Source organism: Pangasianodon hypophthalmus, chromosome 8, assembly GCF_027358585.1.
Source record: "Pangasianodon hypophthalmus isolate fPanHyp1 chromosome 8, fPanHyp1.pri, whole genome shotgun sequence".
Lineage (NCBI taxonomy): Eukaryota > Metazoa > Chordata > Actinopteri > Siluriformes > Pangasiidae > Pangasianodon > Pangasianodon hypophthalmus.
In genome coordinates, this window is record NC_069717.1 from 8,591,213 (window position 1) to 8,609,128 (window position 17,916).

The 17,916-nt window shown below is 36.9% G+C and overlaps 1 protein-coding gene across 2 annotated transcripts in view; it reads right to left on the reverse strand.

Moving 5' to 3' along the window:
- Positions 1-17,916, reverse strand: part of nphp4 (nephronophthisis 4) — a 184,089-nt gene that overhangs the window by 154,235 nt on the left and 11,938 nt on the right. For both annotated transcript variants that reach the window (XM_053236026.1, XM_053236027.1), the window contains 2 exons: positions 3,371-3,525; positions 2,820-2,884 (listed from right to left, as the gene is read on the reverse strand). In XM_053236026.1, the coding sequence (XP_053092001.1) occupies positions 2,820-2,884; positions 3,371-3,525 (220 nt within the window). The remainder of the gene's footprint in view (positions 1-2,819; positions 2,885-3,370; positions 3,526-17,916) is intronic.

Here is a 17,916-nt window from a genome sequence, read left to right on the forward strand (position 1 = left end):
GGTGTTAAGGAAATGACTGGTTGTAGCTTTTTTAAAGGATTAAGTGATAACAGGAACTAGCTTTGTTCCACAACATTAACTGTAACTATAAATGCATAAAAAGAAAAAGTATGTCATACATTAATAAATAAAAAAGAAAAATCATTGACAAATTTCTGTGGTATATGAAGAATAAAACAACTCAGGACGTGCTGAGAATAATAAACTTCGTACTTGTAATGTATTGCCCCACTCTGTTGTTGATTATGTTCTTATAACAGCACATCCCATGTTTTATTCCTAACTTAACACACTCACAGGGTCAGTTTGTTTGCCTTTTAAGGTGACAATGCCGTATCGCTGGTGCTCACACAGGAAGAAACAGACACTCCTATGACTCTTTTTTTGACATAAGGCCCAAATGAATTTGTGCTAATCACAGACACAAATACTGATTACCTCCCAAAGTTCTATATTTTCAGTACCAGCCCTAGACGACAAAATGTACCACTTCCATCCCAAAAACAAAAAAAGCCCTGCACTTTTCCCAGCTGATGATGAGGCATTGTTCCCAGCCACAGTGCTGTTTGCAGAAGATAGCAGCAGAGTCTTGATTAACTCCTCATAATAGAGCACACACAAATCCGTAAGTCATTTAATATAAAAGTGAACAATATTTTCCATAATGGACACCGCCTGAGGTCTGTGTTCAGAGTGGCTTTCCTATTTAATCATTCCACAAGCCTATGTAATGAACCCAGGGGCCAAATTTACCAACAAGACTTATGTATGCCTGGTTATAAGCCGAGCCAGTCTGCACTTTCTGGGCATAAGTTTAAGGCTGTTGATCCAACTTGTTAGGTAGAACAAGAAATTTAGGAAAATGTAAACTAAACTCTGCTACTTTATAATAGTGGCTTTCCAATTTTTCTGATGTTTGCACCAAGCAGGCTTTCTAAAGGAAGATGACTATTAGAGATAGAAGCAATTGACTAAGATGACTATTAGAGATGGAAAAATGTGTAGGTTGTTAAATTCATTCATTCATTCATTCAACATCACCTTATTTATGACTGTTGGTACCACCCTGTATGTATATATAATCATACCATATCTCATTGTAGTTGGCTAAAAACCCAGTTATGGCACAGGCTGCCCATGAAAGAATGTGATCATGTGACCATTGTGCTCTCTATATATTTTAAATCTGTGGGCTGCGCAAATTGGGACCCCTGGTGTTCAAACAGTGCAACTGCATTACAGGCATAATTAAAAGAACTATGATTCTCATAATGTGAATCACACCTTCCCACAGTGCATATATCATCACATATTTTGCATCGTGATGCATTGTGTTACCACGTACCATTACACTCATAATAAAATGTAGAGTGATTTCATGCATATTGATATTAAATACAATGAAGAGCTCTGTCCCTGTTAAAACTTTCTACTGTCATTGTGATTGCTGTCATGAGCTGCAGCTCATGGTATGCAAAATAGACCTTTCAGTCATTTTGAGGACATACACTAAGGTTTACCCGTGGGGTCATGTGGTTCACCAACAAAGTAAATAGTGTTGGTGACTTACAGAGGCATTGTGTCACTAGCAATTACACTACTGTGCTTGAGTTGTTATGTACTAATAATAATAATAATAAGAAGAAGAATTCTTTCTGGATTCTGAGATGCTTTTCTGCTCACCATGGTTGTAAAGAGTAGTTATTTGAGTCAGCATAGCATTCATGTCAGTGCAGTCTGGCTATTCTTCTCTGACCTCTCTCATCAACAATGTGTTTCCACCTGCACAACTGCCGCTCACTGGATGTTTTTTGTTCTTCGCATCACTGTGTAAACTCTAGAGACTGCTGCGTATGAAAATCTCAGGAGATCAGCAGTTTCTGAAACAAACTCCCTCATCTGGCACCAAACCACACCACAGTCAAAGTCACTGAGATGATATTTTTCCTCATTCTGATGTTTGATTGTGATGAACTGAAGCTCTTGAGCTGTATCAGCATAATTTAATGCACTGAGCTGCTGTCAAATGATTGGCTGATTGGATAATTGCCTGAAAGAGCAGGTGTACCTGTGTTTCTATTAAAGTGGGTGGTGATTGGATGTAGTGTATGCATGTATTTTGTCTTTGCCAGCTACTTACATGACAGTCACAAGTGAGTCCCTTTGCTCATTGCTTTCTAAACCTCCCCCACCCACCCCCCAACCCAAGAGACTGGTATTTCATTTCAATTCTGTTTTTGATATCTCTGCAGTATTTTGATGACAGCAGGAAAAATAACCATTGTGAAGGACATTATACATAATTCAGCTGGGCTCTGAGTTCTAAAGAAGTCATGCTGTGGACAACAAGTGGTGTGAGAACAAAGCAAGGGTAAAGTGTCCAGAAAGAGAACTGAGTACCCTTTTGAGTCTACTTGTATTGTGAATACCAAAAGCACTGAGGTCATTTGCAGCTTTCAGGTCCACTTTAACACTTTAACAGGAACAAGTATGATTCATTTAAAAAGAATTATGTATAAGTGCAAGCACCCATAGTGCCCAGGGCCAGTGTCTTACTCCAGCTGCCATAAAACATGATTTATAATGCATGAAGAAGTGAACTAAAACACTTTAGAAATGTAATTCTTTATCGATTAGCCGCCCACCATGAGCTGGAACACACACGCAGTGTAAATATATAGCACATTTAATACAATGTATTGCTGAATGGTGAATGTATTGCTGAATGATGAATCTTTATTTATTTATTGAATTTTTTGGGGGGAAGCAGCCTGTGTGTGTGTGTGTGTGTGTGTGTATGTGTGTGTGCATGTACTCACTCTGCAGTGGGTCCCTCAGTGTTGGGTGTAGCAGAGCTCGAGGAGTACCATGGAACAGAGTCAACCTGCAAAACAAGAGATAGAAACACACACACACACACACACACACACACACACACGCACATACACACACGCACATACACACACGCACATACACACACGCACATACACACACACACATACACACACACACGCACACACACGCACACACACACACACTGTAAACATAAGCAATTAAAACCTGAATCCATGAAAATTATATGATTTAAAGACAATCAAGTCGAGGTTTACATTAGTTATTCTTCTTATGCATAAATTTACTCACACAGTAGGATACAAACATTTTTTCCGAATGTACAGGATTTTCATGAATACCAAATTTCTTGTGTAAATGCTCATACGAACAATTTATGCATAAATCCATTTGTAACCAGCCTGATAAATGAGCCCCGCTGTTGGTGAGACAAAGATGTGGAGAAGTTGCCTTACACACACATGCACACACAAACACAACCACACACAGTACTCTGAAGGACAGCGTTGACCATTACCTGCCCTCTCCCTCCGCTTGTCCAGAGAAGAGCTGCAAGATGCCAAAGCCCTGCCCCACTGCATTCTGGGAAGTGTCTGTCCCAGGAGAGAGAGAAACCAGCTCCACAACAGCCACCACTGAGGCCAAACACAGAGACGTGTGGAAGTATACAACCTACAGAGAACGAGAGAGAAAGAGATTCATGTTCTTGCTACTGTCATTATTATACTATAGTTATGTTCAAAAGCTTCTGAGGTGTAGCATAATAATTTCATTTATTTATATGTTTTCTTTCAATCATTTTCATCTTTTGCCATCTTCTAAAGCCACTATTTGAATTGGACTATTTTTACGTGAAGAGGTGGAGTAATGTAATTATTATTAATTAATGTAATTCCAAAAGAAGATTACAATAAATCCTTTGGAAAAAAGAAGTATAACATTTTTTATAGTATAAAGTATAAAGTATAAAGACAGGAGGTACTCACTTTGATCTTTCTTCTTCTACCAAAATCAAAACAAAACTAAGCATTGACCAGGTTTTACAGCACTTGGAAGCTGACAAACATATCTGAATATGAATTTTGTACAAATTTGAATTATATATATCACATTATATAAAATTCTATTTTTCTCTGTGGTGTATTTAATAAATTTACATTTTATCTGTTTTTTTTTTGTTTTGTTTCGAATCTACTACGGGTAAAATTTCAATTCAAATCAACTCAAATTTTAAAAACTCAGAACCCTACAACCCCTAAATGCAAAAAAAAAAAAAAAAAAAAAAAAAATACAGATTTTATGTAAATTAGTTTCAAGGTGAATCATCTTGGATTCCCAGTGAACAGTAGATGCTCTCAGAGTGGTAAAAGCCAGCATTTATTCAATCAGTCATCTACAGGTTTTAGGTAATTAGAGTTCTTAGCACATGTACTGCCTACAGGTCATGTGACCTACTAATGATCAAGCATGGCCACAAGCCCTATAACGAGCGCTTATAATAAAGGTCAAAACAATCAGTTTGTATTAAAATGACGTGTATGTAGTACACAGGAATTTTTAATGTAATAATCATGCATATCATGTGATTTATACAGAGATTGTTTAACTCATGTGAACTGATCATAAATCACAAATGTTGTATACATAGTCGTCCTTTGGTATCATTACTTAACAGACATATTGTATGTCTGGAAATCTTATCCAGACCAAACTGTACTAAATAAACATAACAAAGTACTTTGGAAAGTTTTTTGATCATGTGCTCATTCTCGGTGACCTTAGACAGATTTCCTGCTCAGTCACCTGATCTCAGGGCAATTTGTCAAATTTCTATACTCTCATCATGTAAAAACAGATTGACTTCAGGTTACCTTCTTGAGCCAGGACCTTTCTTCCATGCTTAATCAACATAAACAACTGTCTATAGTCATCTATGACTGATAAATATTCAGGCTTCTCTCAGCATGAATAACAGATTTTGTAATATATACAGTATATATGAAGGACAACCCTGTAGCGATATGCTCCCAATTAACAAACAAGTCACGTTATGCTCCTGATGTAAATTCCATACAAAGTACTGACATTTGTGTGTTATCTGGGATCAAGTCAATTAGAAAGAGGAGAAGAAGAAAAAGTTGAAGGAGAATGAGAATAGCAAAGCCTGAGAGGGTGATGAAAAGAAGAAACAATAGAATTTTAAAAGAGCAGTTGAGGAATGGGGAAAACAACATGAAGTAGCACGTCTATAAAAGTAGACGGAAATGTGAAAAAAAGGGAGAAGACACCTCTAATTAACAAGCTTATCTAAATCAGCAGCGAGCTTGCTGAGGTAAACAGCGTGTCCTCAAATTCTGCAGTGGTGCAGCGGCACCACAGAGATGAGAGCAGATTCGGAGCTAATTATTTAGTCCTGAAGGAAAGAGGTGAAGCGCGTCTCATTCCCCATATCTGCAGGGCGGGTGTCTCCTTGGGCATGTCGAATGAAGCACAGGCCCTATCTTCACAATGACTGAACAGAAAGTCAAAATCCTCTACACGGAACAGCACAGATGTTCAAGCCGCACACAAGCCTTGAAATATTTTTTCCCCCGTAATGAAAATTGGAAGTCGTTTTGAATGCTTCAGATCCAAATGTGCGACGAGAGGTAACAGATCCAATTAAGAATGCAAAGCGTATCTGGTAAGGTTAAGACTCCAGATTTAACACATACAGAAGAAAATAATCAACAATGAAGTGGTGCGACGTCCTCTGATGAGAAATGGACTGAATCATTACCACTGCAAAGTTGGTTATTTTCTGTACTGAAGTATTTTTCCTCTTATACCACAGCAATTTGCTGATGCTAACAATTTTTTTTTTTTTATTAATCAAAGAAACAGGTTATATTTTTGTCCATTTCTCAATAAGTTTAACGTTTTGGAACATTTGTGACACAAGTTAGTTTCTGTTATCACTTACATTACAGCAGCTATAAATATTAATTTCCTCAAAAGACTAATGTTTTCTCTCAAGTTAATAAGACAAAATTACGCAGCTTGTCATATTACGGAGAAGTCGTCCATCCTGAAGACTCTCCCATGTCTGATAACCTAAATTTACAGCTTTACCTCAGACTGTTACAAAGCACTGACATTGGAGACTCCTTCCATAAATACTAAACCCTATCAACAATTACACACTTTCTTATTTACAGTTTATGTGAAGCGTCCATCATACAAGTCCATGTGCAAGTTTTTGAGCGCGTTAATATAAACCTGTGATTAGTCTTTCAGCTGGAACTACTGTCAAAACAGAAAATGAATCAACCAGTCTGATTTGAGAATTCAAAAGCGCTGTTGTATAATGTTAACTAAACCAATTATAGCAGGTCAAGAGGACAAATATAAAAATAGCATTGGACATTTTCCCCAAACCACAACACATGTTTTCATTAGGATCTATTTCTGAGCACTAGTACAGTACACCTTACTGCACACAACATAACACACACCACAAAGACCTCCACTGGTTTTTGAATTGCATTGGTTTCATGGCCCGTATATACTGTATGATGGACAACATGACAGCAGTGTCTTGATTCAGTGACTGATTTTCCAGTTTTTCCTCCCATTGTTTTCTTCTTCATTTGGTCATTTGGTTCCCACCCACAGCCAGCTCTCCCGTATCAGCTAGTACGAACATCCTCTGAGACACGTGGAGCCAGCCAACTGCATCTTTTCAAAGTGCTGCTCATGCTGCATCACAGGGCAGCAGAACCCTCTCAGAGGAAAATGTTATCTGCCCTCTTCCAAATACATGAGCTCACAGATGACCTTGATTGGTCGGTGTTGCTGTGATTGACAAGGGAGAACGATCAACACCATCCCTCCCACAGAGAGAGCACGGCCAATTTTGCTCTCTTGGACTCCCGGCCATGTATGGATGTGGTATCTTCAGGAGTAGACCTCACCATCTCCCGATGATAGGATTAACACTTTTACTAAGGTTGTGCCACTCGGACGTCTGATTTGCCATTTCAATCTTCTTAACTAAAAATCACACCAAGGAAACAAACAAATAAAAAAACTGATTACAGCAATAAAATTGCATTAAATATATTCGGGGCAATTTGAGATCACGTGCATATTTGTCCATCTATTTTATCATTTGACTTTTAAAACAAATGTGCAAAACAAATTTGATTTGTACCTCTGAGGATTAAATAAACTGATTTTTACAGAATCCACCCACATCCACCCTGAGCTAACTCCTGACTGTAGATAACATTTTACATTGCATGGCTGATATATCGAGACTTCCAACCCTGTCTCTCTCTCTGTGCCTCCGTGTTCCTCTCTCACCAGTCCCTGCCTTGAGGTCAATCGTACGAACACATTTCCTATTCAGATGCTGCCTCTGCTCTCCTCCGTTCTGACATTTTCCATTTCAGTGGGACAGACCCAGATAAAAGCAACTTTCTCAGATTGAGTATCTTTTCCATCAGATTCTCGTTTCACACTCGTCACTTGGGTAAAGGCCTTGTTGAGAAACCTCGCAATATTCTACAGAGGATACGTCCATAGTCTCAGCTGCAGACTCAGTGATTCAATGATTATGTGTATATGTTGTATATTTTCACTAGGATGAATGATGTCTTTCACTAAAGGAGCCTGACAGGAAGAAAATTCCCCCTTGATCATGCTCCTAGGGTCATTTAATTCACTAGTCTCTGATCACCAGTAACTTACATTCTTGTTTTTTTTCCTCTTTCGTTCACCAGTCTACAAAAAAGTTACAAAAATGAGAGTTATTTTGGAACTACGAACTCTAAAAGAATGTTTTGAGGACATCTATTTTTGTTACTCGAACTCTGAATATCCTCTCTGCACACAACTTTGATCTAGATGCTATAGAGAGTCAGTCCATTCTGAAATTAGCTCTGAGTACTTTGTTTCAAGGTTTTTTTTCCCCCCCAGCATACACATACACAAGACGCATCAATCAAACCTAGACCCTAGATGAACCCATCGGATTTCAGCAGCCTCTAACTCTCTTTCCAATTTCATACAATTTGAGCTGGGAAATCGTTGAACTAAGCTGGACACTGGCTCTCCAGGATTAAAAGTCGGGCACCTCTACCCGGAGTTGGGAAATAATTGTAAATGTACTTCATTATAATAGTGCAAGTATCATTGGAGTGGATTTTACTTTACCCAAGCATACCTGAAAATATATAATGCACCCAATTACATTTGCATGAAAAAAAGTCTTGACAATAAAAAAAACCCTCAAAGATCATGATTACACTTAATCCAAGGTCAAGTGGGTCAAACCAAAAAAGTATTAATTATTATTATTATTAGTCAGTGAGGCCAGCAATGAGCAATGCCATATGATGCAAAACTGAACAATTAGGTAGCTCTCGATGATATAGGCTAGTTTAAAGAATTGCACAACACCCACTACAACATTTCTGGGAAATTTCTCTGGGAAGTTCATTTTACTTTCATCCAACAGTGAGGATCACGTGTGTTCAGCTAGCTACCACAAAAGCAAACTATTCCCTGGCACGACTAACCACAATGAACAATAACACTGGATTTGTTTAGTTCCTTATTAGCTACCATTAGATAATTATATCGACTTCGTAAAGCATTCTTCAGAAGATGTAACCTAATGCTATATCAACTATGCCTTTTTTTGTAGCTTGCTAGACGGCAAATAAACGTTGCTTAATTGTGTGTTCTATGTCCAATGGGGAACCTACTCAGGCCACACACAGATAGGGGGTAGCACATTATGTCATTTTCTATACATGCAGATTAGTATTTTACTCAGCCCTAGATTGCCATCCCAATAAAGTCATTGGATCTAACCTGGCTACCCCACCGTAAAATGTCTGGCTACACGCCTTCAAAACAGATGAACAGACTGAAATTCATTACCAGGAAAATAGATTTTCTACATTGTCTTGTACAAGTGTTCACTCTCAACCCTTAAACTTTTGTTTTTTATTTTGTAGTGCTATAACCTGGAACTAAAATTGCTTCATTTGAAAAATGGATTTAGATGGGATTATATGGGGTTATTATTTTTAGTTTGCTATATTTAATCATCATCAGCACATTTTGTCAGGAGTTAAGATTATTGCTGCATGATTGCTCCCTCAACTCGAAATTCCTACTCGCGATGGTCTCCTCAAATCCGAGTTCAGCAAGTGACATCAAATCAATATGGCTGCTCACAGCATCAGCAGTAAACAAAGTAGCACTTCTTACCTTTAAATGAGTTATACTATGTATACAAGTGTTTGTTTTAGATCAATCAATCATACAGACATATTTGCTTGTTAAATCTATAACATTGCTGATACAGCTCACTGTTCACTGTTCACCCAGATGAGGATGGGTTCCCTTCTGAGTCTGGTTCCTCTCAAGGTTTCTTCCTCATATCGTCTCACATTCACATATTCACAATTTATTTTTGGTTTAATTTAATTTAATTTAATAATCTTAACTCCTGACAAAATGTGCTGATTTTTTTTCTTGCCACCGTCGCCTCTGCCTTGTTCATTAGGGATAAATTCACATATTTACAATTTATTTTTGGTTTAATTTAATTTGAATGTATTTATTTCTGTAAAGCTGTTTTGTGACAATGTCCACTGTTAAAAGTGCTATACAAATAAAACTGAATTGAACTGTTTTGAGAAGGAAAATATACAGCAGTCATCACAGTTAGCAGGCCGACTTGTTGCTAACAAAAGATGAACAAGAGACATCCATGTTATTTCCCCACTTTGTAGCTCGAACACACAGAGGTCATAAATGACGTAATTCAAAGTTCCGTCTTCCCACTTCCGAGGTCAAATGCAATATAATATAATTCCCTAGTAAAATAACATAAACTAGCTAGTTTTTCAAATCAATTCAATTACAGTCCACAATACATTTTTAATTCAGAATATGGATTCTAAATTAATTTGGGGAGCAGGATTTCCAGGCCAGACCCAGCCATGGGTTGTATGTTCATACATTAAAGCTACTTTAATAAAAGAATTCCGATGACTGAAGGTGACGTGATTGGTTTCGTTCAATTTCTTAAGAAAAGAAACGTTATAAACGATTGCCCTACACCTGAACCCAGCCACAACCATTGTAAAGGTTAAGGTCAATACAAATTGCAAAGGTTCATACAAATTAAGAATTGCAAATAGTCTGCAAATCTGAGACCATGTATTGCCTTTTTATCTTAGTTAAAACTACTAATGGTAATGATTAATTCAAACTGTTTAAGCAAAATGAATCAATTGTTCTGAACTGAATCAAGGATTTGAAAGCCAGGTTTCAAATCCATTCAAACTAAATCAAAAATTAGTTTACCTCAACAAGACAGAGAATTACACTCTCTTCAACATACTACAGTGAAAATATGCTAAGCTCCTTGTATTCACTTCATTTCCTATTTGGAATAATGAGCTATTGAGGAACCCTAAATGTCCACCACAGGGATCTGCAATCTGCTCTAGATTTTCTCATTTCAAAACCTCATTTCAACGACTTTCTCTGCATTTGCATCACGTTTTGTTAAACGCTGTAATAAGCCTGTAAGTATGTCTCTGCATAAGCGTAAAAAACATCCTTGGAGCTAACAAATGTTAATACCAAAGAGCTGCAGTGTTTTATCCTCAAGCAAAGACTTACCTCGTAGGCTCCTTCAGGTCGATTTAGTTGAAGGCAAAAATGAATCAATGCACTTTTCTCCTGCAGACATCTAACACAAACTAAAGCTTCAAACTTCACACCCAGCGTCTGTGCCACCTATTGGGAATGGCTTCAAATGAAACTGCCCACAGCTTACAGATCTACTGGCACAGATGCACAAGTGGAACAGCTGCTGTGATACTAACCTGACTGTACATAAAGTACTCTTGAACATTGTTGATGTTTTCTGCTTATTAAAAATTGATTAATAAGCTTTGCGTATTAGTAATTACACAACCAGTGCTGAGATTTCATCTTTAAAAATGAAGCATCATTAGGCTTGATATGAGGATTATGGGCTGGAGTGTTCATTGGGGAAGTTTTTAACCAAAAGTAGATGAGTAAAGAAAAAAAGTTTAATCATACCCAGTGGAAAATGGTTGGCAGCGTAAAAGCTCATAGCTCAGTACTGACGTCTCTCACGCATTCTCATCTATCATCTAATAATATTCCTCATCATTGAAATGTATAAGATGTTTCCTGATGATGCAGAACCTGACTTTTGTACAAACGATGTGTGAATCCTCAAATGTCGTATCACTGATGTTGTGTTATTCATCTTAAAGTGAGTGAATAATGCTGCCAAACAACTAAACTACTTCTTTTTCTGCATATTAATTCACTTCCCAAAGATCTAATCGTTTATATCAATAATAAACAATGCCAACAGTCTGATTATCTGTAAGGTGTTCCTCGTATAGTTAGAAATCATTACACAAATCCTGGTTCTTAGACCAAAATAGGGCTTGTAATTTCAAATAAGTCAAACAATACAAGTCTCACTAACGGAAATACTTTCGTAATGTACTGGAAAGAAACCACTAAGTCAATCTGTTTTTATTAGCTTACCTTGCATTTTCACATTTTTGGCTAATTGACATTACTTCAATAAGTAGAGATCTTATGCCTACGAGTTTATTGAGTTAATCCAAAAATGGCATCTGCAGAGTTAGACTCAAATTTATAACAAATAATATGTATGTGTATGATGGGTCACAGTCAGAGTCACTGTCACTATATATACACACACACACACACACACACACACACACACACACACACACACACACACATATATATATATATATATATATATATATATATATATATATATATATATATATATATTTATTACACACACACACAATTCTTTACTTTTAAATACTTCCCACTTTTCAACCTTCCCTTATGTACTTCCACTTTTTAATTTGAGATTTGGGCACAATAATTTCACTATAATTTTTCTAAATTCTTTGCACCCAATATTTCATTTGTAAATATCCAATCTGCAAAAAAGAAAGAACGATAAATATAAAATAAATATGCATTTTAAACATGATTTTGCATCCATCAAAATGTAAAAACACTAAGTGACTCGTCTGTACCATTTTTTTTTTAAATGGACCAATCAAAAATCCTAGGATGTGATGTCATTTACACTCCTCCCTCTTTTATTGTCTCTTTAGGTTTATAGTCAATGTCTTCTAATGTTTTCCATATTTTCTCAAATTAAGAACTGGCCAAAGGTTCGATATAGTGAGTTTTTTGTTGTTGTTTTTTTTTTGTGTTTGTCTGTTTATTTGTTTGTTTGTTTTTTCCACAAAAATGAGTGTTCATTAGTTTTTGTTTCTTATTAATTATATATTGCTTGTTTGGTCTCCAGTTTAAGCAGGAAATACTTAACCCTGCCACCTTCCTCTGTAAACATCAGTGCTTTGCTCAGCACTTTCTAATCCTGTGTATGTGTGTGGAAGCTCCTTTGAACATTTTGCTGGACAGTGCAAGCAAGCAGTGCTGAAAAAAGATGCAGCCAAAAAAAAAAAAAAAAAAAAAAAGTTCTCATAAAACCAAGACTAGGATCTATTGCACAGGAGAAAATGCAAGCAGAAACACTATTCTAATACAGATAAGATATGTAAGGAATAAAACACAACAGGACATGATGTTACAGGAAAATAATCAATGATGCAGCCTGACATAGAGTAAACATGTCCTGAAGTGCTTTAGTCCCTTTATATCACAGCAATGTATCCATCTAACACTGGAGACTCCTTCCATGAATGTTGCTATACAAATGATAACACATTAGAACAAGCACAATAACATAAGCAGGTCCAACTGTCAAAGCTGCACTGTTACAGAAAATTAATCACCTTCTGACCAATAAGATTCATAAATCAACCTTACTGTGGTATAAATAGAGTTTTTGCCCAAATGACAGCAGCTACATCTATTATGCACAGTTTACAGCTTTATAAAGTCAGAGTCACTGTCACTACTGCTGCGGTTATAATTAGCTGCCATGTTGAAGTGTTAGCAAATAATAACTTCTGTGATTATTCTGTAATTAGGATTACAGGTAAAAAATGGCCCTCACTTTTAATAATGTTAATAAAGTGCCTACAAGATAAGTGTGTAAGTGTTGTAGTTTATTATTTTGAATTAGTTATGTTTACAACATTACAGTAACCTTAATGATTGGTTTTGTTGAGATTATTAAGTATGTGACAGCAGGACTAGTTTTGAGGACTAGTTAATGTGAGCTTAAGATGATTAGCTGCTAGTTAGTTTGCTCATGGACTGTTGAGTAGCAGAAGAAGAGAAGTCTTTAAAGAGGCAAATGTTATAAATTAAACAGACCATAATAAAACATATTTAATATACTCTCATAAAAAGTGATGTTTTTTTTTTTGGTCTAAGGTTTTCTAGTTAAAAGCTGACATTGTACTTTAACTTTACAAACTTTAATGTTTGCATTGCAGTAGTATTTTCTGAAAAAAGGCTCATTTCTTTCACCCTTTGAGTCATTTATCTAGAGCTGAAGGTCTTTCTTATATATCTCTCTACTTTATAGAGTTGAGACATTAGGTGGTGTGTGTGTCACTGCCAAACTTTGAATTAGGTGATTGGACCTGTCAAATGTAACCATTCAGAATGAATGAATAAACGCATAAATGAATGAATGAATGAATGAATGTCTAACAGGCTGAAGAATAACAGCATTACTAAAGCAAGAGCTAGAGCATGTTGCTTTTCTTTCTAGTAAATTGAATCGTCTTTTAACTAAATTAAAACTGATTTTAACTCAACATGACATGGAATTACACTCTACAAACTACTGCAACCAAAAAAAAAAAATGCTAAGCTCCTTGTATTCACTTCATTTCCTGTTTGTTATAATGCTGCAGTTCTAAGATGATGAGCTATTGTGGAACCCCAAATGTCCACCACAGGGATCTGCAATCTGCTCTAGATTTGCTCATTTAAAAACCTCATTTCAACCACCTCTCTCAGCATGCGTCATGTTTTGTTATATGCTGTAATAAGCCTGTAGGTAGCCCCTGTGTGTGTGCATGTGTGCATGTGTGTGTGTGTGTGTGTGTGTGTGTGTGTGTGTGTAAAACATCCTTGGTGTTAACAAAATGTTAATACCAAGGAGCTGCAGTGTTTTATCCTCAAAGCGGATTTACCGCATTGGCTCCTTCAGGTCGATCTAGTTCGAGGCAGATATCTAACACACAAACTAAAGCATCTGTGCCACCTATGGCTTCAAATGAAACTGCCCACGGCATACAGATGTATTGGCACAGATGCACAAATGGAACAGCTGCTATGATACTACACTGGGTCAAATACTGTACGTAATCAGATGTGCTCCCAATATCAATCTGCAAGGTTACACTGGCTGCAAAGATTTTCACCCATCTTAATTGGTGAAATTGAACAAAAATTGGACACTCTGTAGACATTCTTCATTTATATGCAGGTTACATGCAGGTTACGTGTAATCTGATCCAAAATGACATGCATATGCAGAGTGAAGTGTCTATGATACCATAATAAGGAGCTTGTGAGACCAATCAGTGCATACAGCTTTTTAATCATGCTATGTGTAGTTTTAACAAGTTTTAGTTTACTTCCGTTTTGACAAAATGTCTTCCGAATATGATTACAGAGTGGACAGCGAGAAAAAGAGGTAGTGACAGCCGTAAACTTGCTGAAAGTTTCATCTGCCTGACACTGTGGAGCACTCTGTTTGTTGAAAATAATAAAGATTAAGGTCATTGTTCAGGAATAACTGCACAAGACATAAAGTATTTATCAGCCATAACCCCCCCACACTTTTTTTTTTTTTTAACCAAATGTTGCATCTTCGCTGAAAATCTGCGAATATTAAACAATATTAAATCTGCCCTGCAGCCTCCAGAGGTTAGTTTAATGTCCATCCTACCATCCATCCATCCACACAATTATCTATATAAATTAAATCTGTAAGAAAACATGAACTGTTTTCTTACAGGCGCTATCAGTCAGATTATTAATGGATTATTAGGCTGCATGAAAACATAGCTACTGAGTCAGTACCCAAATCATAAAAGTGTAACTTTCCTTTCTTTTTTGTCTCAGCATAACGATGCTTTCCAAGAAAAGACAACCCATAACATTCTTTATTCCAAGACTAAACCATGCTTGTATTATCATTAGAAGGCTTAGTGTGAGTTCTTAATGCTGCTAACCCGTCCATCAAAGGTAAACAAATGGCTTGGAAACCTACTGCCAATGACAGCATATGCTTAGTTTTAAATAAAAAGACTTTTCATAACAATGCCATCAACAAATCTTTCAGTGGGAGAAAGCATTAAAAAGGTTGCAGCACAGCATACTAATGGGGATACATTAAAATGTCATCTAGTGCAGAGGCAGTTTTGCCATCACGGAGAGAGAAAGAGAGAGAGAGAGAGGGATTATTGGAAAGCTGTACTGTTGGTGACAGGGTAATTAAAGCAAAGAAGGGCATGTTGGACTACACTGTGTCTGAGCTGTAGCAAAAACAGTATGTTAATGTTGCATAAAGGTAAGACACACTACATGGCAGTTCAACCTCCTGTACGCCTCCTGTACATGTGTGTGTTTTGATAATGGAAGTAGAGAGCACTGATTAACACTTCAGTCCAAGATCTCATACAGTTGATGCTCAATTGGGTTGAAATCTGGTGTCTGTGAAGGTCAAAGCATATAATTACATCATTTTCATCCTCAGCAAACCATTCAGTGAGCCACTGAGCCCTGTGGATGGGGCCTGGGTCATCCTGGAAGAGACCACTCCCATCAGGATAGAAATGTTTCATGATAGAATAAAGGTGCTCCGTCAGAGGAATTCTGTATCGCTTTGCAGTGATGATTAACTCTAAGAGGACAAGTGAACCCAAACCATGCCAGTAAAATGTCCCCATAACAAGCATTCAGACCTGTACTGCAGTCACTCACTTGTCAAGAATATGAAGGCTGACTCCCTGGATATTACATCACTTTTTTCCCCCAGTGGTTTTTACACCTCTGAACTCTCAAATGCACAATCCCATTTTTACTGAGGGGTCCAAGCACTACAACCTTACTATAATATCCCTATTTACATAGCTGTTAATGAACTGTTCTTGCTGACCATAGATGCAAGGCCCTATGAGTACGTGGTAGATTGTTAACTGTTTAATTGTACTACACATACTTCATGGTACGGATTCAACAAGGTGTTGGGAACATTTCTTCAAGATTCTTGTCCATGTTGACTGGAATGCATCACATAATTCATGCTGCAAATCTCTCATTATAACGTATCCCAAATGTGCTCTGCTGGTTTCAGATCTGATGACTACGGAGGCCATTGTAAGTACATTGCCATGTTCATGGAACCAGTTTGAGGTGATTTGAGATGTACTTTGTGTTGCCTTATCATGATGGAAGCAGCCATTATAAGACGGGTAAATTGTGGCCATAAAGGGATTCATGCAGTCAGCAGCAATCAGATAGGCTTGACACAGGGAAGCCGAGTATCTCTGCTCTGTCTGAGGTGGAGATAAACTTCCTTAAAATACCAACATCCATTGCGTGCCAATTTTGCACAGCACATTTCTAATTTCTTTCTTTCTTTCTAATGGAACCTTGGAAATTACTTTATTATTAAAGGTCAATTAAAAGCCTTTAATAAAAACTACAAACTGCACATTTAAGTGGCGCATTATGTAGCCTATAACAATTCTAATCATTGGTGAAACACAGCAACGTCTTTCTATCACCATACAGTTTTTTTTTTTTTTTAAAAAAAAAAAAAACAAACTATTCTGTTCCAAGGTACTCTACATTATACAGCAAAATGCACAGCAAGCCCTCTCTTATTATTGATGATGCCCACTGTAAGGTCTATCCTATTCAGCATGATGTTTTATTGAATAGTTCACTAACTCTACTTTTGCTAGCATTTCAATAGTCTTCTGCAGGGTCAATATCAATAGCTCAAGGGTCAGTCATTTTCCATTCATAAGGTTCTTTGCTATAACAGGTAATCTAAAATCGGCATTTGTGTGGGTGCTGCTTGCTCATGGTTCACTGAGAGATGTTAAACAATGTTGAAATATTTGTGAGTTTCAGTTCAACTTGATTCAGCCTTTTTTCACTTCAACATCATAAAATTTCATGAAGACAAGAAGGTAATGGGTTTTATACAATATGATGGTGGAATTCTCAAATCTGATTGGTCAGAAGTTGATTGATCTGACAGTAGTGCTGGCTGTAACCCAAATCACAGGTTTATATTAATATGCTTGTTCTTATACATCATCATTTCTATAGTAACAATGAATTTTCAAGGACTGGGACGGCAGATGCTCCACATAGTCTAAGACTAACAATGAATGTATTAAAGAATGTGGCATCACAAAGAATGATGTAATATTTGATATGGCAAAGGTTTCTGTCACTGTTTTGTAACAGTCAGTAGGTTTTCCGCCACAGGAAAGTCTTCAGGACAGAGGGTTTTCGTGTTTCTTTGTAACATGACAAGTTGCTATAACAAAACTTATAACAAGAATGTTTATAACTTGTTTCACAACATTAGACGTAACTATACATGGATATAAAGTACAAAGTGCTGTTCATGAATTAATAAAATAAATGGAATTGCTGACCAACTGCTGTTGTTTAAGAGGAATAAAACTCATGCTCTAGGAAAGTAATCAACTTCAGGGTAGTAATGGTTGCATCACACCACTGGGTCATTGATTGTTTTCTTGTAACAGTGTGCCCCATCATGTTTTATTGTTTTATTGTTTTATATTATTTTGGTGTTTAAAAATCTAGAAAGAAACCAAGAACAAAGGCAGTAATTGTGCTGGAATGGTTAATATAGAAATGAACACAGACACATATTACATTATCAAACGCTCAGACGCACCCAGCAAACTGCATAACATCCACATTTTGAATAAACAGGGTGTGTGTGTGTGTGTGTGTGTGTGTGTGTGTTTGCAAGCAGCGTGGCTC